Source organism: Gorilla gorilla, chromosome 3 (assembly GCF_029281585.2).
Source record: "Gorilla gorilla gorilla isolate KB3781 chromosome 3, NHGRI_mGorGor1-v2.1_pri, whole genome shotgun sequence".
In the NCBI taxonomy this organism is placed as follows: domain Eukaryota; kingdom Metazoa; phylum Chordata; class Mammalia; order Primates; family Hominidae; genus Gorilla; species Gorilla gorilla.
In genome coordinates, this window is record NC_073227.2 from 184,111,974 (window position 1) to 184,138,680 (window position 26,707).

At 35.3% G+C, this 26,707-nt stretch overlaps 1 protein-coding gene across 4 annotated transcripts in view; it reads right to left on the reverse strand.

Moving 5' to 3' along the window:
• Nucleotides 1-4,801: 4,801 nt before the first annotated feature.
• NAF1 (nuclear assembly factor 1 ribonucleoprotein) overlaps nt 4,802-26,707 on the reverse strand; it is a 45,864-nt gene continuing 23,958 nt past the window's right edge. Inside the window, exons 4-9 of one of the 4 annotated variants that reach the window (XM_055384079.2) lie at nt 26,153-26,235; nt 20,586-20,746; nt 17,566-17,617; nt 13,529-13,631; nt 9,066-9,562; nt 4,802-7,324 (exon numbers count right to left, since the gene is read on the reverse strand). In XM_055384079.2, coding sequence (XP_055240054.1) covers nt 9,111-9,562; nt 13,529-13,631; nt 17,566-17,617; nt 20,586-20,746; nt 26,153-26,235 — 851 coding nt within the window. In that variant the 3' untranslated portion in view covers nt 4,802-7,324; nt 9,066-9,110. Of the gene's footprint in view, nt 7,325-8,342; nt 9,563-13,528; nt 13,632-17,565; nt 17,618-20,585; nt 20,747-26,152; nt 26,236-26,707 lie in introns of those variants that run through there. The other 3 variants (XM_063705625.1, XM_019026012.4, XM_055384080.2) reach the window with 3 other exon arrangements.

The following is a 26,707-nucleotide window of genomic DNA, read 5'->3' on the forward strand; positions in this document are numbered from 1 at the left end:
TATATTCCACAGTCATATATTAGATCGCCTACACAACAGCAATTTGATATAGTTTAATAGGATTTGAATGAATAAAATTAATGCCCACAGCTACTTTCTTCTGCCGGTAAATATTTTTCTGCCCATAATCTTGCTAAACAGAATTCATCTGAACTTATGTTGTTGCCAACAAATATACGAACAATTATACCTAATCAAAAACAAAAACCAAACTGATGTTAAAGAAAATTAATCATTTGCTTTGAATAAATCAACTATTAAGAAAGCTTATATAATTGAGTCTGACAATGCCAAATCATGTCTGAGATGAAACGCTGCATGATACATAATCAAACAGACATTTGCAAGAGCTGTGGGTTGGGGGAGAGTGCAAATGTTTCCCAGCACTCCTGTATGTCATGGGAGCACACAATAAAACACTTGAAAAGCTGCAATAATAAAAGGTTTAAAGAGCTGCAATAATAGGTTTTGCACACTGTAGTGGCTACTGACACTGAGAACATTTTAGAAGTTCATCTCTATCATCCAAACACTACACACCACCAAAATCTATCTATTACGTTTTAACAGGAATTCTATGCTAATATTTTATCCCTTTGTATCTGCTCTATTTTACTATTTGGGTCGTATCTCTTGTTAGAAACAATGTTTGGCCCATCTATCCTCAATATAAATAAAAAGCTTTTACCACATAAACAAGGCCAGTTTGTTCTGTTTGAAAGATGGAGTAATGGAACTAACTGTAAGATAGGCAACGTAAAATTTATTCCCATTTCACCTTTATATGAGTAGAAATGAAAGGGTACTCAACTAAAATATGCGTAACAATTAGGCTTTCTGTACTAGCCTTCAAATAAATACGTGTGTACTTATACAGATAATAGTGTTAATGTATGCTTTCTATAGAATGCACTGAAGAAAATATTTGATGTTTTTCTTCATGGCTTATTTTCATTATTAAGTGTTTTACCATTTGATACATGAATCTGTACTTTGTTTTCAGGTAATTGCATATATCTAGTCTGCCAATGACAGCAATTTATCATTGCACAGAGTCAAAAATGAGATGTAATTTTATTGCTGCTACTAGCTCAAAACAAGTCCTTTGGTCTGATTTATTTATTTTTTTTGAGACGGAGTCTCGCTTTGTCAACCAGGCTAGAGTGTAGTGGAGCGATCTAGGCTCACTGCAACCTCCGCCTCTCGGGTTCAAGCAATTCTCCTGCCTCAGACTCCCGAGTAGCTGGAATTACAGGGATGCACCACCACACCCAGCTAATTTTTGTGTTTTAGTAGAGATGGGATTTCACCATGTTGGCCAGGCTGGTCTCGAACTCCTGACCTCAAGTGATCTGCCTGCCTCAGCCTCCCAAAGTGTTGGGATTACAGGTGTGAGCCACCCCGCCCAGCCTGATAGGTAATATTAAGGGAATATTTCTCAACTTTAATTTCAGCCACACTATAGAAAACAGTCCCTTGGTTTCTGGAACATAATTGCATGTAGTCCATTTCCATACAGGATATTATCCATATCCTAATTTATATCCATATAAATTTAGGATTGGACTGGGTTACAAAATGAGAAGTAAAAAAAAAACTTTTGAAATACTGGCAATTTATGTGCAAAAAAGGACACAAATATGTGCATTTTTTTTCTTTTGTATCCCGAATGTACTAAATCATAAACAGTGTAGCTGCAACATTACCTGAAAATGAATTCTTGTGAATAATACTGTTCTTTATTTTTTATATTTTCCAGCTTGCATTACTAAAATTACCTACTTTTTAAACATTTAGACCTCAGAGATTTTTATTGGTGTTAAACATGAAACGTCAGACTGAATATTTTATGAATGCATATTGTGTGAACATGAATTCATTCTACAAATTAGTTTTTAATTCTTTTTTTAAGATCTAATATTTAATAATACACTAATTTACTTTCCTTAGCACTTAATTATAGAAGTACATGACTGCTTATTTCAAAAAATTCTAAATACCCTGAGCAGGTTAAGATAGTGTCCTAAGTAAAGAATTTCCTCAAGTCTGCTTTATGTGCCTCAGCCAGATTGGGAAAGACTGAGAAGTAAAGACACAGAAAGAATTGTTTATCTTCTTTTGCTTATATTTCCTGATTTGAGTCATCCAGAGGTGAAAGAGATTGCCTTTTCTGCAACAGAAAATAACTCAATAATGGCAAGTTGTGTAAAAGAACTAGTATGAAGCATTGAGCCAGTTTAACACACTGCCTAAAAACTTTTAAGTTAATAAAATCAAATCCAAATGCCAAACATTATCGTTGAAAGAAAATACATACAAATGACACATTATATTTGAGACTCTATGTCTCCCTAATTCAATGATTAGGACTTTAAGAAACTGTTCCTTAAAACATACAGTAAGATTTTCAATACCTGAGAATTTTAAATACCACTTCTTTATATTTAATAAATAGCTTAAAATTATAGCAAACTGGAATTCAGATTCTCATTTCTTCTTTATCAAATTGGCCTCAATTTTTTTTAAATATAGTTGCTGTTCACCAGCTCTAAACAATCAACAAAAAATGCAGAACAAAAAGAAGTAGAGAAGAGTGACAAATCACAATTTGGTGGGAAAAGAGGAAAAGAATGAGAAAGCATTCGATATTCATTGCCCCAAAACAATGGAGACCTGCACACAGGCACCATGGTAATTACTTACATCTTCCCTATGTCCCACTAGTACATATTAATAATTTAGTTTCTATTACTAGTCACTTACCTACACAGAAGAAACTGATACATTTTGGAATTTATATGACTTAACTACATGGCTTTTAAGAAGTATCCTACTATAGTTTGACTGTCTGTCCCCTCCAAAACTCATGTTGCAATTTAGTTGCCACTGTAACAGTATTAAGAGATGGGACCTTTAACAGATGAGTAGACCATGAGGGCTCCACCCTCACTGGGGGACTTCTACCATTATAAGGGTGAGTTCAGCCACTCCTGTCCTCTCTTACCCTCCTGCCTTCACCACGTGATGACATAGCAAGAAGGCCCTCGCAAGATGCCATGCCTTGATATTGGACTTCCCAGACTCCAGAAGTGTGAGCCAATAAATTTCTATTCATTATACATTACCCAGTCTGTGATATTCTGTTAAAAAAGCACAAAACAGAACATGTCCTTTGGTAAGTTATGAAACTGCACTCTATTCCAGGTTTCCCCTAGACAGTCTGTAATAGTCTGTTTTATATTGCTATAAAGAAATGCCTGAAGCGGAGTAATTTATTAAGAAAAGAGGTTTATTTAGCTCACAGTTCTACAGGTTGTAAAAGGAACATGACACCAACATCTGCCTCTGGTTAGAGCCTCAGGAAGCTTTCAATCACAAGGAAGGTGAAGTGGGAGCAGTTATGTCACATGGTGAGTGTGAGCAAGAGAGGTGCCATGCTCTTTTAAACAGCAGCTCTTGTGTGAACTAACAGAATGAGAACTCACACATTACCATGGGGACAGCACCAAACCATTCATAAGGGTTCCATCCCATGACCGAAACACCTCCACAAGGATCACATTTCAACACAAGATTTGGAGGGGACAAAGGTCCAAACTATAGCACAGTCTCAACCCAGTTATTTCAATTATCTATTTCTAATAAGTAAACAAGTCACCCAATTACCATGGTGTGATCATAGCTCACTGGAGCCTCAACCTCCTGGGTTCAAGTGATCTTCCTGCCTCAGCCACTTGAGTAGCTGAGACTACAGGCATGCGTAACCATGCTCGGCTAATTTTTGTATTTTTTGTAGACAAGGTTTCACCATGTTGCCCAGGTTGGTGGTCTTGAACTCTTGGGCTCTACCAATCCTCCTGCCTCAGCCCCCCATAGTGTTGGGATTACAGGCATGAACCACCCTACCCGGCCTACAGCTACTCACCTTAATAAAACAAATATATTAGCTTAGGCAATGATTTTAATTTCATTCTATATTTGCAACTGTAGACATGCAAAGGGGTTATCCATACACAATCATGTGAATGTCAGCCTACCTTATTATATAGTAAAAGGCTAACATAAAGAATTCTCCATAGAAAGTGAGAAACTGTGTGAGTGGAACATTTTAAGTATTTGCCTTTACATCAGTTTAAAGATCTAGGGACACAATTTTAAAGAAGCACTGTAAGATTAAGGTGAGGATAATGACAACTGCATTACTTCTCTCTCCCCAATAAGAGACAGTTGGTGACTTAGTCCTTTCGTGCTGCTGTAACAAAATACCACAGGCTGAGTAATTTATAAAAACAACAGAAATTTATGCTGGGCATGGTGGCTTGCGCCTGTAATCTCAGCTACTCAAAAGGCTGAGACAAAGGGATTGCTTGAGGCCAGGTGTCCGAGAGCAGCTAAGACAACATAGCAAGACCCTGTCTCTAAAATAAATAAGTATGCCTTACAGTTCTGGATGCTGGGAAGTCAAGATGAAGGCATTAGCAGGTTTAGTGTCCGGTGATGGTTGCTCTCTGCTTACAAGATGGCACCCTGTTGCCACATCCTCCGGAGGGAGGAATACTGAGTCTTCTTCACATGGTGGATGAGACTGAAGAGCAAAATGGATCTAAGCCAGTTCCTTCCAGCCCCTTTTATAAGGCACTAATCTATACATAAGTGCAGAGCCCTCATGACTTAATCACTTCCCAATACTGTAAACAATTTCTCTAGATTATTTATAATGCCTAATACAACGTAAACCTTATATAAATAGTTATACTCTATTGTTTAGGGAATAATTACAAGAAAAAAAAAGTCTACCATGTTCAGTACAGGTGCAACCACACATTTTATTTTTTCTATATGTTTTCGATCCACAATTGGTTGACCCCACAGATGCAGAACCCACAGACATAGAGGGCCGATTTGTATAGAGAGGAAGGCAACCAGACCTAAGTGGTTAAGATACCAACTTAATTTAAAGCAAAGATCAAATGGTATAATTCAGATGTTTCTGTAGATAGTAAATATCCACTGTCAGATAATACTACAGGCATACACTGTTTTATTGTACTTCATTGTACTATACTTCATATATATTGCATTTTTTACAAATCGAAGGTTTGTAGCAATCCCACACCTAGCAAGTATATCAACTCCATTTTCCCAACAGCATATGCTCACTTCATGTATTCTGTCGCATTCTGGTAATTCTGAACTTTTTCTTAATTGTTATTTGTGTTATAGCGATCTCAATCAGTGATCTTTGATGTTACTATTGTTTTGGAGGCACCATGAACTATGCCCATATAATATAGTGAACTTAATGGAAACATGTGTATGTTCTGACTGCTCCACACATCTGCTGTTTCCTTTTCTCTCTCCTCAGGCCTTCCTATTTCGTGAAACAACAACACTGAAATTAAACCAATCACTAGCCGTATAATGACCTCTAAGTATTCAAGTGAAAGGAAGAGTTGTACATCTCTCACTTTACATCAAAAGTTAGAAATGATTAAGCTTATTGAGGACAGCATGTTGAAAGCTGAGGCAAACTAAAAACTAGGCCTCTTGTGCCAAACAGCCAAGTTGCGAATGCAAAGAAAAAGTTCTTAAAAGAAACTGAAAGTACTACTACAGTGAACACAGGAATAAGAAAGCAAAACAGCTTTACAGCAGATATGGAATAAGTTTAAATGGTCTGGATAAAAGATCAAACCAATTACAACATTCCCTTAAGCCAAAGCCTAATCCAGAGCGGGCCCTAACTCTCTTCAATTCTACGAAGGCTGAGAGAAACTGCAGAGGGAAACTGCAGTGGGAAGGTAGCAGAGGTTGGCTCATGAGGTTTAAGGAAAGAAGCCATCTCCATAACATAAAAGTGCAAGATGAAGCTGCAAGTTATCCAGAAGATCTAGATAAGATGGATGCACTAAACACTAAACAACAGATTTTCAGTGTACATAAAATAGCCTTATATTCAAAGAAGATGCCATCTAGGATTTTCATAGCTGTAGAATGGGAATCAATGCCTGGCTTCCAAACTTCAAAGGACAGGCTATCTTGTTAGGGGTACTGCAGCTGGTGACTTTAAGTTGCAGCCAATGCTCATTTACAATTCCAAAAATCCTACGGTCCTTAAGAATTTTGCTAAATCTACTCTGCCTGTGCTCTATAGACTCTATAGATAGAAAAACTATGCCTGGATGACAGCACATCTTTTAAAATCATGGTTTACTAAAGATGTTAAGTCCGCCATTCAGTAAAAGATTTCTTTCGAAATGCTACTGATCATTAACAATGTACCTGGTCACCCAAGAACTCCAATGGAGATGTACAAGGAGTTGAATTTTTTAAATGCCTGCTAACACATCCATTCCATAGCCCATGGATCAAGGAATAGTTTTGACTTTCAAGTCTTATTATATAAGAATATTTTTTGCAAGGCTATAGCTGTCATAGTGATTCCTCTGATGGATTTGGGCAAAGTAAATTGGAAACCTTCTGGAAAGGATTCACCATTTAAGATGTCATTAAGAACATTGATGATTCATGAGGGGGGTCAAAATACCAATATTAACAGGAGTTTGGGAGAAGTTGATTCCAACCCTCATTAATAATTTTGAGGTGTTTAAGACTTCACTGGAGGAAATAACTGAATATGTGGTAGAAATAGGAAGAGAACTAGAATTAGAAGTGGAACCTAAAGACGTGACTGAATTGCTGCAATCTCATGAAAAAACTTGAAAAGATGAGGAGTTACTTCTTATGCATAAGCAAAAATGAGGTTTCTCAAGTAAAAGCTACTCATGGTGAAGACGCTATGAACACTGTTGAAATGATAACAAAGGACTTAGAATGCTACCTTCTTAGTTGATAAGGCAGTGGCAGGGTTTGAGAGGACTTGATCCCAAATTTCAAAGTTTTACAGAGAATAAAATGCTATCAAGTAGCATCACATGCTACACAGAAATCTTTGGTGAAAGGAAGAGCCAATTAATGTAGCACACTTCACTGCTATCTATTAGGAGAAACTGCCACTTTTAGCAAACCACTACCCTGATTAGTCAGCGGCCAACAACACTTGAGTCCAGACCTTCCAACAGCTAAAAGACTGTAACTCACTGTAGGCTCAAAGGGTCATTATTATTTTTTGAACAGTAAAGTATTCTCCAATTGAGATATGCACATTGGTTTTTTTAGACACAACGCTATTGCATACTTAATAAACTAAAGTAGCATGTAAACGTAACTTTTATATGCATTTGGAAACCAAAAACTTTGTGTGACTCACTTGACTGCAATGGTCTGGATCCGAGGCCACAATATCTGTGAGATATACCTGTACCTGGGGTAAAGAAATGGACAGATTTTTACTTTGAGATGGAGTCTTGCTCTGCCACCCAGGCTGGAGTGCAATGGTGTGATCTTGGCTCATTGCAACCTCTGCCTCCCAGGTTCAAATAATTCTCCTGCCTCAGCCTCCCGAGTAGCTGGGATTACAGGCACGTGCCACCACGCTCGGCTAATTTTTGTATTTTTACTAGAGGCAGGGTTTCGTTATGTTGGCCAGGCTGGTCTCGAACTCCTGACCTCAGGTGATCCACCCACCTCAGCCTCCCAAAGTGCTGGGATTACAGGCATGAGCCACTGCACCCGGCCGAAATGGACAGGTTTTTAAATGCCATGATGATCAGAACAGCTTGATGACTAATAATAACATGTTACTGTTCCCATTCTTGTGGAAAAGGATTTGGGTTTTTCTTTTAGTGCTTTTAGATATAATCTCATAAACTCTTACAATATTCTAACAATCATAAAAAGACTGTGCTATAACCTGTGAAGGTAACTTCTAAACAGAAGTTGCAAAAATATTTTTAAAAATAATGAAGAAAGTACTCATATGATAAAGTTAAGGTATACCAAGGCAGAGCCTCTCAACTTGTGTACTAGGAATGCTGCAAAGAGTCCCCTCAGCTCATGGGGAAGAAAAGTGGGGCCTTAAGTGCAACCAGAGTGCATGGGCTTGTGCTAAGTGGTCTCCAGATTACTCCAATGTGCCATACAAATACTGTTTCCTAAGTGTGTAAAGGAATGTAAGATTGGGAAACATCTACTTAGTGGAAACTGCTAATAAGAAAACCAGAAGAACTAGGTTCAACTCCTTGTCAACTCACTAGCTGAGTGATCTTAGTTAAATTATTTTAACCTCTTTGGAACACTTAGGCTCCTCATTTACTAAATGAAAACTGGAGTATTTCAATGGTCTCTTCTAGTTCTAAAACTCATAATTTCCCTTACACTGACACTTCATAATATAAAGCGGTAGTCATTACTCATTTAATTAAAAACTCTAAATTCAGATATTCAGTAAATATTTGTTATTTATTGAACCTAGTCTGCATGTGAGGATCTGGAAAACAAATATGGAAGACAAAATCCCTAAATAGATCTTATTGTGAATAATCTTTGCATCTCTTTTAGGAGGTTAAATAGTAAAGCCTTCTGAACAGTGCCCAAATAAAGGAAATATTTTGCACAGATAATGGAAGCTTGCCTATGCATAATAAATATTTTTTACTTTAGCTATAATCAGAGCTTCTACCAATATACAAGAATTTTCTCCTCTATATCCCTCAACTGCTTTAAAAAGAAAAATTATGGTCATTTAAACTTACTCACAAATTACATTTATAATTAAAATTGATTTCCAAAGTATAAATTTATAAAAATAGTTTAAAGACTCTCAAAAGGACTTCATCTTATATTCAGATTATAGCAAGAACATCAATGTGCTCCATATATTTTACCCATGATGAAACTTGTCCCATATCCATTACTATATATATATATATATATAGTTTAACTGGGTGGGGTTGGGAGGGAGAAGGCATGAATTCAAAATTTTAATTAAATATTACATAATTTAATGTTCTCCCAAGAATTTGAGCTGACATTTTCATATGAATACAATTTCACAAAGGTTACAAATATATATCAACTTACAACAGAAGGAATCATTTAGTATTTTACAGTGTTTTTAAAAATCTAGCTCCATAATCACTCTTGGGAAAAAAAAAAATCCTTACCACATAATATGAAAAGTCCACATTTCTCTGGAAATGCATAGTCACCTAATAGTAAGGTCCAAAATGAGAATTACTATCTCCAGAAGAGGGTGGAGGAGGTAGCGGTGGAGGGGGAGGGGGTGGGGGTAGGGAGTATGGTAAGTTAAGTAATGGATGAGCAGCCATGTTTGGTGTAGCCCAACCCATGTTTACAGGTGGGGGTGGTGGTGGGGGTGGAGGGCGGAGTGGAAAATTATGCATGTCAAACATTGGAAGAGGAAAGGGGTATTGTGGCATAATGGGATTATCTTGTCTCTGAGAAGGAAATCCTGAAGTCTCCTGAGATACCATATGTTCTGAGTTATAGAAATGCTGAGGTGGAGGCCTGCCATGGCAAGATCGAGGGTATCTGGCCCTGGAAAATCCTCGTGTGAATTCTCTGTTACGATATCCTTTTGCATGCTCTGAAGCAGAGCTATGAGCATTCCAATTCTGATGTACTTCAGTAAAATCTTCACCTTTGAGTGAGGGGAGGGAAAACATAAAAAGGAAAATAAGTTTAATATATCAAAAAGCATTGTTTGAAATTTCAATTATGATTTTTATTATCCAGTATATCTTATGGCAGTTAAAAAAGTGTAAGACATAAAATGGTAAATTTTAAATGAATTGAAAAGACAAAACTTAATGCCAAAGAAAGAGAACCCAGCAAATCAGAAAACACTTAGATGATAACCATTCTACTCTAGCCAAACACCACAGAAGAAAATGTGGCACCATCCCTACACACTCTCAAAGGCTGAGTACGGATCCTAGACTTCTATTCTTGACAGGCAGTAATGAGGTACTCCAGCCCTTCCACCACAGTAGCATCAGGAACAGGCTGAACAGGGTGCCAGTAACAAGCCTCCCTGCAAACAATGAACATCACATGGGGAACCTGAACTTCCACCTCTACTGGCAGCAACACAGTGTTCTTCCCTCTTTTACACTGGGGCAATGTCAGAGAAGATGGAGTAGAGTTAGGATTTTTGTCCCCAACCAGTGATAACAAGGCCATTCTCCACTGGTGTCAGTGCATACCATATGGGAAGGAGTGACAAAGTACTCCTGTCCCTACCAGGCATAAGACCTCGTGGGATGTCAGAACTTCTACCCTCATCCAGCAGTAACAAGGCACCCCTTGGCCAAAGGTGTCAACAGAGGCTAAGAGGAATACCTAGACTTCAATCTACCCTGTTCCTTTCGCTGCCAGAGTAGCATTTTTAAAAAGACAAAGAAACAATCACAACAAACCCAGCTAAATCAGAAGATTTACATAAGATCCATGGTCTTGTAATATAATACTCAATATACCCAGGTTTCAATAAAAGAAAATTGCTCATCACAAAAAGAACCAGGAAGACTTCAAATTCAATGAAAAAAATAAATCAAGCAAGGGTGTCACAAAGATGTTAGAATTATGAAAGGTATTAAAGCAGTCATAAAAATGCTTCAACAAGATATTATGAACATTCTAAAAACTTAAAATTACAAAGTTTTAGGAAAAAAAGAAGATATAAAATAAAGAACAAATTGCAATTTTAGAACTGAACATTACAATAACCAAAATTAGCATTGGGAGATATACCTAATGCTAGATGACGAGTTAGTGGGTGCAGCGCACCAGCATGGCACATGTATACATATGTAACTAACCTGCACAATGTGCACATGTACCCTAAAACTTAAAGTATAATAAAAAAAAAAAAGAACTTCCCAGAAAAAATAAAAATAAATAAATAAATAAATAAATAAAAACTCAATGGAACAATATTGAAGGAGAAGAACAAAGCTGGAGGACGGAAACTACCCAACTTCAAGACGTATTATAAAGTTTAAGTAATCACAGCAGTGTGGTACTGGTGAAAGAACACACAAATAAATCAATGGGACAAAACAGAAGGTACAAAAATAGACCCACATAAACATAATAAACGGATATTTAACGAAGGAGCAAAAGCAATACAACAGAGCATAAGTAGTGTTTTCAACAAATGGGGCTGGAACACCTGGACATCCACATGCAAAAAGAATAAATCTAGACAATAACCTTACACCGTTCACAAGAATTAATTCAAAATGGATCACAGACCTCAATGTAAAATGCAGAATTACAAAATTCCTAAAAGATAACATAGAAGAAAATTTAGACAACCTTGGGTTGATAATGACTCTTTTTTTTAGAGACGGAGTCTCGCTCTGTAGCCCTGGCTGGAGTGCAGTGGCAGGATCTCAGCTCACTGCAACCTCCGCTGCCCGGGTCCCAGCTGACGCAATTCTCCTGCCTCAGCCTCCCAAGTAGGAATGCGCCACCATGCCCAGCTAATTTTTATATTTTTAGTAGAGATGGGGTTTCACCATGTTGACCAGGCTGGTCTTCAACTCCTGACTTCCTGATCTGCCTGCCTCGGCCTCCCAAAGTGCTGGGATTACAGGCATTGGGCCACTGCGCTCGGCCAATAATGACTTTTTAGATAATGACTTCTTAGATAGGACATCAAAGGCATGACCCATGAAAGAAATAATCAATATGCTGAATTTCATTAAACTTAAAAATTTCTGCTCCACGAAAGATACTATCAGGAGAATGAAAGAAAAAAGCTCAGAAGTTCAAGGTTACAGTGAGCTATGATTGTACCACTGCATTCTAGCCTGGGCAACAGAGCAAGAATATCTCAAAAAACAGACAAAAACAAAAACAAAAACAAAAACAAAAAAACCTCAGCAAGACATTTGTTGATGTAGAGAAGATTCTAAAATGTATACTGAAAGGTAAAGGACCTAGAATGCCGATTATAATTTTGAAAAAGAGAAAGTAGGAGTTATCACTCCACGCAATTTTAAGACTAACCTCACATTCTATACAAAATTTAACTCAAAATGAATCACAAGTGTACAATTTAAAACAGAAGACTACAAAACTTTTAGGGAAAAAATAGAAGAAAATCGTTAGGATCTAAAGCTAAGCAGGAAGTTCTCAGATTCCATAAACAAAATTGATAAATTAGTTTTCCTCAAAACTAAAAACTTTAGTATTGCAAAAGGCCATCTTAAAAGAAGGAAAAGACTATAGACTAGAACAAATCATGAACGAACCAAATATTTGACAGAAAGCTAGTATCTAAAATATACATTTTTAAATTCTCGTAACTCGACAGTAAAAATCCAGCAATACAATTTAAAAGTTGGCAAAAGATAATGAACTGACATATCACTGAAGATACAGATAGTAAATGAACACATGGAAAGATGTTCAATGCCATTAGCCATTAGGAAAATGCAAATTAAAACCACAATTATATTAGCACTACAAACCTAGCAGAATGGCCAAAATTAAAAACAGTGATAACACCAAATGCTGGAGAAAATGCAAAGAAATTGTCACTCATACATTGCTGATAAAAATGTAAAATGGTACAGCCATGCTGAAAAACAGTATGGTAGTTTCTTAGGAAACTAAACATGTAATGCAACTATTATACAACCAAGCAATTATACTCTTGGGCATTTATTCCAGAAAAATAAAAATCTCTTTTCACAAAAAACCTGTATATAAATATTTATAGCTGCTTTATTCCTAATAACCCCAAAATGGAAACAACCTAGATGTCCTTCAATGGATGAATGGTTAGGTAATCTGGTAAATTCATGCCATGAAATGTTACTCTGTAATGAAGAGGAACAAACTATTATTGATACATGCAATAATGTGGGTGGATGCACAGATACTACGCTCAGTGGCAAAAGCCTTTCCCTAATCGTACTACAGTGTATAACTTCACTTATATAACTTTCTGGATATGACAAAATATATGAAAATGGAGAACACATTAATGGTTGCCATGAGTGAAGGAGGGGCTGAGAGGTAAGGACGTGGCTGTGACTATAAAGAGGCAACTGGGTAGCTCTCTGGTGATGGAAATGTTGTATAGCTTCCTTGTATAACTGTCAATATCCTGGCTGGGACAGTGTTCCATATATAGTTATGCAAGATGTTGCAACTGGGGGAAACTGAATAAAGGGCATACAGCACCTCTCCTATTATTTTTACAACTGTATGTGAATCTACGGTTATCTCAGAAAGTTTAATTTTCAAAAAAGGTAAAGGGAATGCATGTTTAAAAATAAGATACTGTGATTTAGGGGTTCATCAAGTACTTGATCATAAAATCCTAAAAATGGAAGCAAATAGGTATCTTAAGAAAAAAGTGCTGACAAGCACGAGTAACAAGGTTTAGTCTCTCTGTTACCCCAGGAAGCCATTTTTACTGCTTAAGCTCATAAAACTACCACACCTCCTGCTATGTAATGGCTCTAAATGTTAGCAGGATGCTAGGAGGTAAACAGAGAGAACCCAGATGTTTCCTTCAGTTTTATTATTGATAAACTTATATAGATGTAAATGAAGATAAAGAATGACTATATATATTGTATTCACTCACCAGGCTCATTAAATTCAGATTTGAGTTTTTTCCGGCCTTGAATCTGAGATTTTTTCCTCTGTTTGGCTTCCTTCTCTTTTTCATCATCACTAAAATCTAAGGCCTTGCAGAGAAAAGTATATAATAGGTTTATGTTACATGAATTTGCCAATTCAATAGTACATACTTGGAGGTGAAGAAAATAAGCCTATTATGCATCAATGACTCTAAAAAAAGTTGTCTTTTTGATACTTAATATTTTCTATATCTGAATTAGACATGGTATAAAAATAAAGCATTTTTTGATAAATGCTTAATGACTTTAATTAACACAGGCCAGTAATCAGCCTTCAGATATGAGTCTGACTTCCAGTTTAGACTTAAAATTCATCATAGTATCAGATGCAAAAGGGTGCCAAAGGTAAGAGTATCAATGACTAAGCAAATTATATATATTATCAGAGCCAATAAAAAACAGAAGACAATGTTCCATAATTCATTCATTCAAAATACACACCCAAGCACTGTTCTAAACATTTCACAGGTTCATTCTTTACAGGTCTACCATCTTATTTTTTAAATATAATTTTAGGTATAGAGCAAGAGTTATAAATAAATAAGGCAAAATAAGGGTATACAAATCATGGGGAAGCTATTTAGATAGAACCATAGGCAAAAGCTTTTTTGTGTGTGTGTGTGCAGTGGTGCAATCTCAGCTTACTGCAACCTCTGCGTCCCAAGTTCAAGCGATTCTCCTGCCTCAGCCTCCTGAGTAGCTGGGATTACAGGCGCACGCCACCATGCCCAGCTAGTTTTTGTATTTTTAGTTTGAGGCCAGCCTGATCAACATGGCAAAGGCTTTTATAAGCAGATACATGAATGATCCAACTCCTAAGAGGAAATTATTTAAAAATTAAAGGTGGTAAAACTCACATTAACTAATTATTAGGATTCATTGTTATAGTCCACCAAGAAAACCAAGATTATGAGCTATATATATTATGACTGCCATCTATAGTTCAGGCATTTTATTATTCTATTAATTATTCTATTAATTTATTATTCTATTAATGCCAGAAAACTTCTATTATGTTTCCTACAAAAAATATATGAAAGCAGGCCCACCATATATGGATGGATACACATTTAAAAAGAAGAAATAAAATGTATATGAAAGTCTTTGTATGTAATTTTCGAGCTTCACTGGAATACATTCTAGATCAAATCCTCCATGAACCAGGAATCCATACACTTCAGATTCTGAAATCTAATTTGAAAACATGAACTAACTGTATGCCTTCCAATGCATAATTTCTTATTACTGATCTTAATACGATAAGATTTTAAAACTCAGGTTAAATCTGGTATCTGAAAGACACTAGAAAGTATGGAGATCAGATAGAAGACTCCTTTTTCTGAGAAAACAGATTAAATGTACAATGAACAAGTGCTACGACTTAATGCTATGTTATTATAGTGCTGGATAAAGAGAAAAAAGGAAAAGATAGACTTCTTGGTATGGATAACCCAACAGAAATACCTGAATGAGTTAGCTATGAAAATAAAGGGAATTTTCAGAAAATGGGAACAATACACACAGAGGCATGATAGAACAGTATATACAAAAAAGAAAAATGGTTCTGAAAGGCAAAGTGAAAGCTGCTTCTTCTTACATGGCAAAACCAGAAAACATAAAATTGGAGAAGCTTATAAGGAACCTTATTGTGCCATTTTAAATAATTGAACATCATCTTAAGAGCAGGAGGGAGGAAGTAAGGATTTTAATTGGGAATAGTTTATTTCAGAGAGATTACTCTGGTAGTATTTTGCTATCACTCCTAAAATCAGAGAAAAATTCATGTTTCTTATATGCAAATTAATTCAAATTTCCATTCATTAAATACATTTATTCAACCATAAAGTATACGGTGGCATATTAAAAATGGCTATGAAGATGAACATGATACAACCGTAGGTAATTTTTAGGTCCTTTACGCAGCCCAACATTTTATAGCACATAATTTCTCTTATTTTCCTTTATGCAAGCTTTCTATTTTCACATCACGCAATGTTTCTCCTTTTTCTCTTTTTAAGTTTAAGCCTCACAAATTTCTAATTTTAATCTATGATCAATACCAGGCAATAATTCTAGACTACAAAGTTTCACCAACAAATATTACAAAATTAAATCCCAAGATACTTAATGATCCAGTTCAAGCTACCTGGAAAAAACAAACACCATGAACTAGGTGAGATGTAATTTTGCAATTAACCTAGTCAAACCAATTTTACAAATAACTCGCATTGTTGTAATTGGTAACTTCAATGCTTAGGTCCGAAACAAGAGGGATTCATTAGAATATCTGGATTTTGGCCGGGTGCGGTGGCTCACGCCTGAAATCTCAGCACTTTGAGAGGCAGAGGGGGGTGGATTACTGGAGGTCAGGAGTTCAAGACTAGCCTGGACAACATTGTGAAACCCCGTCTCTAATAAAATACAAAATTAGCTGGGCGTGGTGGCATGTGCCTGTAATCTCAGCTACTCAGGAGGCTGAGGCAGGAGAATTGCTTGAACCCGGAGGCAGAGTCTGCGGTGAGCTGAGACTGTGCCACTGCATTGCAGCCTGGGCAGAAACAGCAAAACTCCATCCCCCAACCAAAAAAAGAAAAAAAGAATATCTGGATTTTATAAGAAATATGATTTGAGATGTTTATGAATCTCTAAACACTTTTAAAACATGTAATTCCAGTAATAAGATGCTATAGATACTCTAAACTTAATTCAGAACATTAAGTGAATATTCAGAGCCTTAACTGAAATCACATAAATACATAACATTAATTAGAAAACATAATTCCATTTCAATTCAGATACTAAGCAAGGATCATTCACTGGTTAAGTGATTCATACTTGTATAGAACCCTCCAAGTGGGCATAAACCTGATTCATACCTCAGTAAAATTAGAAACACAGATCATGATTTACGATTGCTTTAAACATCTAAAATGACCAAGGTTAAATCGGTAAGTATCAAAAATCTGTAATACTGGCTGGGCAAGGGGCTCATGCCTGTAATCCCAGCACTTTGGGGAGCCAAGGCAGAAGACTGCTTGAGGGCTGGAGAATCACTTGAGGCCAAGAGCTTGAGACCAGCCTGGGCAACACACTGAGACCCCCATGTCTATATTTGTTAAAAAACAAAAACAAAAAAAAAACTGTAATACTGAGAAAACTTCATAAGAACTGCTGAGCAAGCTTTAAAAACTCTCATGTATAATTTTTACTTATAAAAATATTTATATACATGTTTATTTTATACTGTATAAATACATGCTATTTTTAAGAAATGAATATATTCATTGTTGTAATTCAAAAAAAAAACCCCTCAAGATAATCTGCTTAAACACTTTCATGGAATGTTAACCAAGTAACCCTATTAAATCATTAACTTATTTACATATTATTCCTAAATTTACTTCACATCTCTAGGAAGACTAGATTATCAAGTCACCTTGGGGCATAAAACTATTGTTTTGCTGACATAGATACAAAAAGAAAATCAAGGTCTCTTTTTAGAAAGGTAGTTATATCGTTAAAAGTAGAGAGGTAGGTAGCTTCCAATGATCTTGTGCTTCCAATGATTCTGTACTTCCAAAAGAAGGACAGCTATTAAAAGCACCATGTCTTCATGTCCCATATGGTGTATTTACTAAACTCAATTAAATTTTTAAAAAATAATGACAGCCTGCCTTTATCAGACATCAACAAAGTTGACAAAAATAGTAAACTACAATGTAAATGATAAGGTGATAATTATTAAAATACAAATAAATGTAACTGAAAAAAGTTTTTTTCCTAAATGATCAATCAAAACCTTTCATTGAAAGGTATGAAATAGTCATCTAGGACGGTGAGAGAATACATGCGCTAGGACAGGATAAGGCAGTATGGCTGCTAGCCAGTATTAATGACTTCCCTAACAGCAAGAATGATAAAATTTATAAGATTAAGTCCTGCCCTACTTTATAAAATGTTGCATAAAAAGACTTATACTTACCTCTGGTGGTGGCTCCTGATCATTCTTCCATGATGCATCTGATCCCTTATCCCTGAGTGGGGTGGGGATGGGAGTCAAAAAAGTATTCATCACAATTCTATTAAGTGCTCATAACTTAAAAGTACAGAAAATAATAAAGTAAAGGACATGAGTTCAACCTTTAATTTTGCAATACAGTTATGTGTCTTTTACCTTATTTCAAAAGATGTGGGAAGCTCCTAAGAAAAACACAAAAGTTGAGCAAGTAGAAATATTAGGATTAGGGAACCGGAATGAGAAGCCAAGGCTATGGTGTGCAGTGGAAAGCAGATGCACAGCTCTTTTGATTTTTGTTTTCATAATATTTGCAGTTTTCACAAAACTCAGTTTTAAAAAAATGCTTATTCCACGCCAACTGTAGATCAGAAGTTGTTCCATGTGCGAAGGACATAAAAATGACTATGAGGCATTCCCTTTTCACAGATTTTACAGGTTTAATGGCAGAGATATCAATATGAATTATTTTCTCCTCAGTTTACCTGAGCAATGTCAGCAATCCTCTATGAGTAACCAAGGCTTATTCCAACACTGATTCTCAAAGCAGTGAGGGTCAAACAAAGGCTAACTATGAATAGTTTGAGGAAGAGGAAGAGGAGCTGCTTTAAAGATTCTGAAGGACAATATAATGATCGGCATGTGTGAAATGTGTAATTGCAGCTGAAAATCAACAACTTTTGGTGGAGAGTTTTACACTTTACATCCAACAAAAGTACAGATATCTATTATGAGCAGTATAATTTGTGAAAGCTCATTTTTAATCTTTTTAATTTTGTTAATTTCATAGTTTCAGCTACTATTTTGTTATTCCACTATGTTAAAATAACACAAAGTAAAATATTACAAAGTATTAGGACTAGATGTCCTTATTGTTTTAAACTAGATCTCAAAAATAAATGAGATTCCCAGGAATTAAGGCCATTAAAATCAATGTACAGATGTCAGTTTGCCGGCACAACATGAAAGTTATTAAGTTTGCTTTAAATTTTTGATTCGGAACTTTGACATTATATATGAGCCATTATCAATGGCTTTTCCATCACTTAAAAGAAAAAAGCATTTCCTCAATTGTCATTTCACACATGGGCCTTAAATATAGCTCTGGTATTCCTTTCTGCATATATGACATCTCATGATCTGGACTGCTGTTAGCCTGGAATCACAGACATAAATGGGAAAAATTCCCCAACTAGTGCGTCTATTACAAAAAATCAAAATCTACTAAAGGAAAGATCAAGCAACATTTCAAAAGGCACTTTTAACAAGACAGTAAGTACATGAGAAACTAAGATCAAAATAGCCTCATTAGAGAACAGTAAGCTGGAAAGGAGCTGAACTTCTCTACCTCAAAGACAAAGTACTCCACCAAGTTCCCATGACAGATGCCAAAATGAGGTCTAGAATACAACAGTTTTCCTGGGAGAGGGAGGTTTCTGCAATATAGGTCTAATTTCCCAATTCACTGATTTACTACTGCTTCTTAATAGAAGAACTGCAAATCAAAACCAAAGACTGAGCCTATTATCTAAAATCTATTTAAAAACCATCTTCAGAAAACCTCTTCAAATTTATCTGTTTTAAGCTAAAAGACTCTATTTGTTAAAAAGCTAAATATATGGCATATCCACAGCAGTATCTTTATATTCAAAGCAGGATGAAATGCTAAATATTTAAAGCATTTTAGAACATATTAATATCTTGAAGACTTTATGTGTATTTAATTCATCTTTCTTGTCAGTGTTATTTAAGAAAATAACCTTTTGCAATGTGAAGAATAACTTAGGCAAAATATTCCTCCAGATCTTTATGTAGATTCTTAAACATGAGTTAAATCAATTATCAGGATCAAAATTTTCATCTCTGAAATAAATGAAATTTGGTGACTTGAGACTTGATTTAACATGCAAGTGGTATAAGTAATCTTATGCCATGCAACTGGGGTTGGTACCTTTGACATAATACCAAAGTTACTCAGTGACCAAAGTTCCTTTGTTTTCCTGCAAAAACAACATCTATAAAAATGTATCGCCTAGGTTTTAAGTTTCCAATAAAAGAAGAGCTAGAACTAAAAGGAACTTCTGTGTCAAACTGAGTGCAAAGTCTTTCTGGATTTAACCTTCCCCCAGTCTTTGGCAGTCTTTTCTTCCACTCCCAATTTGAAAATATTTTTAGTGGCTCATATTCATTACATCATTCGAAAGCATTCAAGTTATTTTTATTAAAAAAAAATCTTAAATTCATATACTATTTGCTGATGTAAAAAATTAAATAACATAATTATAACAAGTTCAGCTGATACAAACAGCTCTACAACTAACAGCTGGCAACAGCTAACATTTGAAAAATATTCAACCAATGGGAGCACAAATATAAAAAAAATTGCGGTCACATGCCACAGAAATCACTTAGCATTACTGACAGACAAAATGGAGAGCACTGGTTTGTTGGTTAGGTCAACTCCATACACCATAACTTTCTACACAATTTTTCAGGGACACGTGTTAGTTGTCTCTTCTACAAACTTAAAATTTATAAGCAAAATAAAGAGATAACACTCATTTTTGTTTTCTCTTGAAAACTATTTTAAAGTTTTATTGAAGAGCAAGGCCCCTAAATAGAATCCAAAGAGAATTTTACTTAACTGAAAAAAAATGTTATTAGGAAATGATAATATTAGTACTACTACTAAAATAGTAAGTACATTAAAGAATGTACATAATGGAAAAAACACTGAACTAGAATCAGAAAGTGTACATGGCTCAAATGTGCTCTTAATGGCTGATCATCTCATTTTTTACAAAAGATATGAATTCTACGTACAAAATCTGAAAATAAATTGTAGGCTTCAAAGATATTATTAGGAAGATAAATGAACTCTTTGCAAGACACACACAATATAACTGTAAGAAATTACATCACTGAGAATTATTCTTAAAATATAAACGTTAGGTAAGTGAAGAACAACATGCCGGTAAAGTACTTACTGTTTAAGTTTTTCTGTGAATATATATTGAGTGAAATCTTTCATTGATGGAGCAAAATACATAGTCTCCTTTATTTTAATACCTTTACTCTCAATGTGATCTGAAGAATTAAACCGTAACACATAAAATGGATGTGCAACAGGTCCAAATATCTCGAATATCTGTAATAGAAACATAAAGGTCTCTTTTAACACGTAAAATAACTATTTGAAAAGTCAGCAGTGTTTTCTTTTAAAAATCCCACTGGTAATTGCCAGAACAAGGTAATTTTGTCAGTGTTAGGGCAATAAAATAATTTTTTAGTTATATTTATGTCATTTTTACATATTCAGTCTTCATATATTGATTAAAATGCACTCGCTCATTCCAGATTTCCCTTCTATGAATGTGAAACAATAGTAACAAGTTTGTTCCTCACCAAATTCAAATCATTTTGATGGTACCAACTCAATGCAAATTATGATTTTTTTAAATTATTGCTCATTTAACTTGTAAGGTACAAAGAAAAGGATTATAATTGGTAATTTTTGAGAAATAACATGCTGTATACATTTGGAATCATCAGATGGGAAATATAAAAGCAAGCTTCTGACTTCAATAGGAGTTAAATCACTTTTGCTGTTTCCATAGTGTTAGGAATTTTGTAAAATTACAGACTTTTTCTAATTTAACAACTAATAAAGTAGAAGTTATTTATGTTTAAAAAACACAAAGATGGTGCAGCCTTTAACATTTAACTAAAAGAACTGCTTTTAGCAGAACCACATATTTTACTTCTGAAAACGTTTTAAGAATAACGGAAGGAAACTTCTTGGTTTCAAATTGTATTTTCTTCTCAAAATACGTGAATTAAAAAATATATTTTCTGGCTGGGCGCGGTGGCTCACGCCTGTAATCCCAGCACTTTAGGAGGTGAGGCGGGCTGATCACCTGAGGTCAGGGGTTCAAGACCAGCCTGGCCAACATAGTGAAACTCCGTCTCTACTAAAAATACAAAAATTAGCCGGGTGTGGTCGCAGGCACCTGTAATCCCAGCCACTCAGGGGGCTGAGGCAAGAGAATCGCTTCAACCCAGGAGGCAGAGGTTGCAGTGAACCGAGATTGTGCCATCGCACTACAGCCTGGGGGACAAAAGCAAGATAATATATGTATATTATAGAGATAAGACCATGACCAATGCCAGTATAGATTTTTCCAGTCTTTTTTCTATAATACGTTATTTTTTTCTTTAAGACCATACTGTAGTTTTGTATACTGCCCCCTTTTAAAAACCTAAAGTTGTTCCATGTTATATTCTTTGTAAGTATAATTTTAGCAATCATAAAACACCCCTTTACAGACTCAGGACAACTTACTTAACTTCTTTCTTATTGTAGGACATTTAGGCAGCTTCCAATTTGTTCAACATAATACATGATGCCATGAAAAACATCTTATATATAAATCTCTATACTTCAGACTTCCTAAAAATTGATTTGTAAGGAGTGGAGGTATTGAAGCTGAAAGTACGATAATTAACACTAAGGCATAAAAGTTTTAATGGAAATTACTAAATAGCTTTCTAAATAGCTTGGACCAATTTATACCAACTGCATTGAACATGGCTGTTTTATCACATCCTCAGTTCTTGATTTTTGATAGCAAATGCTCTTCACATTTTATGATTTTAGTACAGCACTGAATCTTTCATTAGTTTTCATTAAGGCGTAAAACAGCTCACCTATCAGGGCACCACCATTCTGAAGATATGTGTACTCTAAAAAGAAGTAGTGACATTAAAAACTATTAAAATGCCAATGTATTATGAAATAACACTAATAGCATCACAAATTTAAAGCTTTAAAAAAGTGTAAAAGCAAAAAACTTTAAGAAAATAGCAAGACATCTGCTTTGAAAAGGTTTAGATAAATCCAGTAGACCTCGTCCAGTAAGAACTGTGAAGGACAGAAGAGGTGCACTCAGCACCACTCTTACTGGCCTACATGACATATATTATTGTAGTCTTACTTTCACTTAAAATTGTCTTAAAAACAATTCACAAGTTTAATTCTCTCACATATACGCAAACCCAATTCTTCATTTGGTCAGAGACTTAAAAATATCTTTTAAGTTTCCTGTGTATCCATTAATACAAGGTAAAATAATCATCGTTTGCAACCTGGTACACAGACTGTTTCCCAGGGATTTGTTTCCTAGATAGCATGAATCCATTTCCTAAGTGTGAAAAACAATTTCAGTGGAAAAATTCCTTGCCAACTTCAGGTCTGTGCAGTATGGTTTGAACTAAAATATAAGTGACATTCAAAATTCTTGGACAAAAGCAAAGCATAGTATTTTAGTTGACTGTTCCTAGGTTCTGAAGTGTTTATGAGCCACAACTTTAATGAAATCATTATAAAGTTTTAAGTAAAACAACATCACAGGCAGTAGATAACAGGAAGCCATACAATATACAGTATGTGGCATGAGCCAATACTAATAGGTATGTTACAGGAAAACTTGACCAAGTTCACATAAGCAATTTGGCTAATCCAGAGTAGAAAAGAGGAATTTAACAATATTTTAAATAACCATTAGCCTCTGAGTGTAGAGTTTAGATTGACTAACACCTGAGAGCTAAACTGTAAAGAGCAACTTAAGACACAGCAAGGCTCAGGCCGGCCCACTTCTCCTCATACAGCTCCATAGGAGGCACCCATATCCCTTCTTGGTCATTCCATCCAACTTACGGGATTTTGGAACTTCCATACTACCTGATTCAAGATAAAAGCAAAGGAAGTAATAGATTGTAAGGAGAGTATAAGAAACTGAATTTGGAAAAGTAGCAGCTGAGACCTTTACTATGAGGTGGGCAAGCAGCTTTCTTTATATCTTTAAAACTAGTATATATTCTGTAGGTGTTCATATAAAAATTTAATCCAACCGATGCTTTATACTTGCCCTGTCATTGAGAAGTGGTTTTCTAGGTATCCTTTCACTTGGCTCTAGGTGATAATACTCACCATTTTTTACTCAAAGTCATTATATTTTTGCTACAAGATCTCCAAGGATTCCTATCATACACAGAGGTTAACACACACTATAACAACAACGTGGTACAGCTATAATGTAGGATCAGCTGGGAAAAATAACTGACAAGTAGAGAAGATATAGAGTGCATGCAGTTCCCCAAATTCCATCCCAGCGTAGGCTGGGCTTAAATGTTCTGTGTGCACCATGGCAAAAGTTTCAGCGGCGTAGAAGGCCTGTTTGAGGCAGCAGGCTGGAGGTGCACAGACAATATTGCAAAAGGGAGAATGAGCTGTACCCTCCTCCCCCTCTCCACACACATACCATGTCACAAACTTATTAAGTTATCTAGAGGGGGCTAGGTAACTCCCAGTTTTTCTATTATCTAGGAGGGGACTAGGTAAATCCTAGTTTCTCTAAGTAACAATAAGTACATCAAGGAATCTCCAGGCCTAGGAACAATGCTGGCAGGCTGTGCCTGTGAAGGGCCAAGGTCTGCATGCTGCCACCTGGGAACAGCCTTCAAACAATGTCTCTCTAGGTGAGCCAGCTTTGGGCTAAACTGCCAAAGGAGAAAGGAAATGAGGAAATGAACCTTTACAACTATTCAACATTGTCTTTTATCAATCACTTTGTGCTTTTTTCAATTCCCATCAACAAAAATGAAGCAAATATAGATGAATAGAGTATTCTAATCTATTAGTTAGGTAAACTGATCATTTCAATCACTGTGTGTATTACTGTATCATAAGTTACCTTGAAATATGTCATGAGAACTGAGGGGGTGGGGAACAACACTCCATCAATATAATACACAGTCCTCTAGAAAATCATCATATCCTACCAAACAAGACAGTAATATAATCGTTTAAAAAGGAATCAGTAAAAATTTCCCACCCACTGATATATGAGAAGGAAACAGATTTCACTAGTTCATCAAAAGAACTAGCAATTCTTAGGATTAAAGGGCAAAGGTAGGAATAAAAATCTGAGACTGTCCTCCCTTAATCAGTGGGGAAGGCAAAGGGAGGTGGAAGGGAAATGAACCTGGGCTGTAAACTCATCCATTTCAGCTTTGTGACTTTTTAGCAAGGTTTCTCAAGTTTTAAAATAGAGGTAATTTTACTTCCTTGCAGGGTTTCAGTGAACTTAAAAAGATAACATAAATATCACTGTAGCTGATTACTATCATGTTACTGAAGAAAAGAGGGAAAAGATGTTCGATGGCTTGCTACTGAAGGTAAAACTAGTATTTAGATAAGACATGCTAATAATCTAAAAGGTACTCAGTTTCATATTCTGGTTATTGGTTTGTTTAACAAATACTTTCTAATCTCTACTCCCACTACTATTTTGGGGAATCATTTCAAGGCACTTAGATTTATAATCAAGTATTTTTGAAAGACTTGTCACAAAGTCTTTCAAAAGCATTTATAAAGCATTCTATGTAAAATTTAGAAATAGATTTAATTTTTGCCAACAGGTTTATGCCATACAACTAAAGTTAGAGATGTAAATGTTATATTTTATCTGACTCCTTTCAAAGCTAAATGACAGCTGAATATTAATATTAGTCACATTTACAGGTCTAGACATTCAAATGTAGTGGGAAATACAAAAAAAGTCTGTTTAGAGGTTTTAATTTAGCAAAGTGTTGAGTATTTTCAGAATAAAATTGTCTAAGTTAGGTACTAAGAAAAAACGACAACTGTCATGAAAATCACAAATAGCTCCTTTCTTATTTGTTTGTATTCAACTCAATACACATTTACTTGGCACAAATAATTTACAAAGAACTGTACTAGATACAATGGGGAATATCAAGGTGAATAAAACTGTCCCTATTGCCAGGAAATAAATACTTACTTAGTATTTACATTCTTGATTTTAGAATGTTTTATGTCTTCTGCCAACCAGTCAGAATTGCCTACTTGCTGAGTAAAGTGCACAGTTTTCTATATTAATGTGGACATGCAGGGTTGTTCCATCAGAAAGATGTTAAAAGGGACCAAATCTTATAGTAATTACTTGAATGCACATATTTGTAATTCTCCCAGGATGTGCCTACAGTGACAATTCATTGCTGTCAGTGAAATATTTTTCCACTTGGAAAAGATTCCACACCGAGCTTCCACCTGAGGAAGTCAAAGTCTGAAAAGTCTGAGAGCCACTATTCAAAGGAGCTCACAAGACAAAAATGCTTAAGAGCTGCTATACTATGGGAAGTCTTCTTCACTCAGCTGAGTATCTGGAGGGTAGGAAACGATGTGTTATGCATTACGTAGACTCACTGCCTAGCAAGTTATCTGACAAACACTAGGAAAGAATTCTATACATGTGTATTTAATAACTCATGTGGCAAAGAGTAATAACCAGTATTAAACCAATTTACAGACAGATATGAAGTACTAAAGGAAATCAAGAATGTACTGAAATTAGAGAGCTCTAGATTGTCCATCAATTAAAATAAATAAACTCTTCTGAGAACTGATGGGGAAAGTCAGAAAAAAACAATAAATAAATAGAATAATTTGTAAGATTTGAAATGTTTTACAAACCTTTCCTGCTGCTTGTCGATCACTTTTAAAAATTACAGTCTCCTCATTAACTGGAGGTAGGTTAGTCATAGATTCAATTATTACTGAAAAATAAAATAGATTACTTCAATATTTACTTATAAGAGAATGTAGAATTTCAATGAAAATCTAAGCTTTAATTCCAACATAATTTTAAAAAAAATTGAAGGTGGGATTATTACCTCATTAACCATTTTCTCTTCAGTAAACAAAGTCTACTTATTACCAAATAGCACTGGGAAATGTTTTATACCTATTTTTAATACAAAAAGCTACAATTCTAAGGGAAAAAAATTAAAATGCAAATCCCACAGAAAATCTGAATCATCCATTAAAGATTCAACAAATTCAACCTATGTACATATTCTCAAGTAATTTTTACCAAAAATAGTGTAATCACGTTTAGTTGTAAAACTGTTTTAGAAGAAATTAGTCTTCTTTCTCACTCTTAAAAATTCTTTTCTACAAAGCACTGTTTAGTTACTGGTATATGAAAAAGTTAAATAAAAGGCTTCACAAAAGCATCTTCCTATGAAC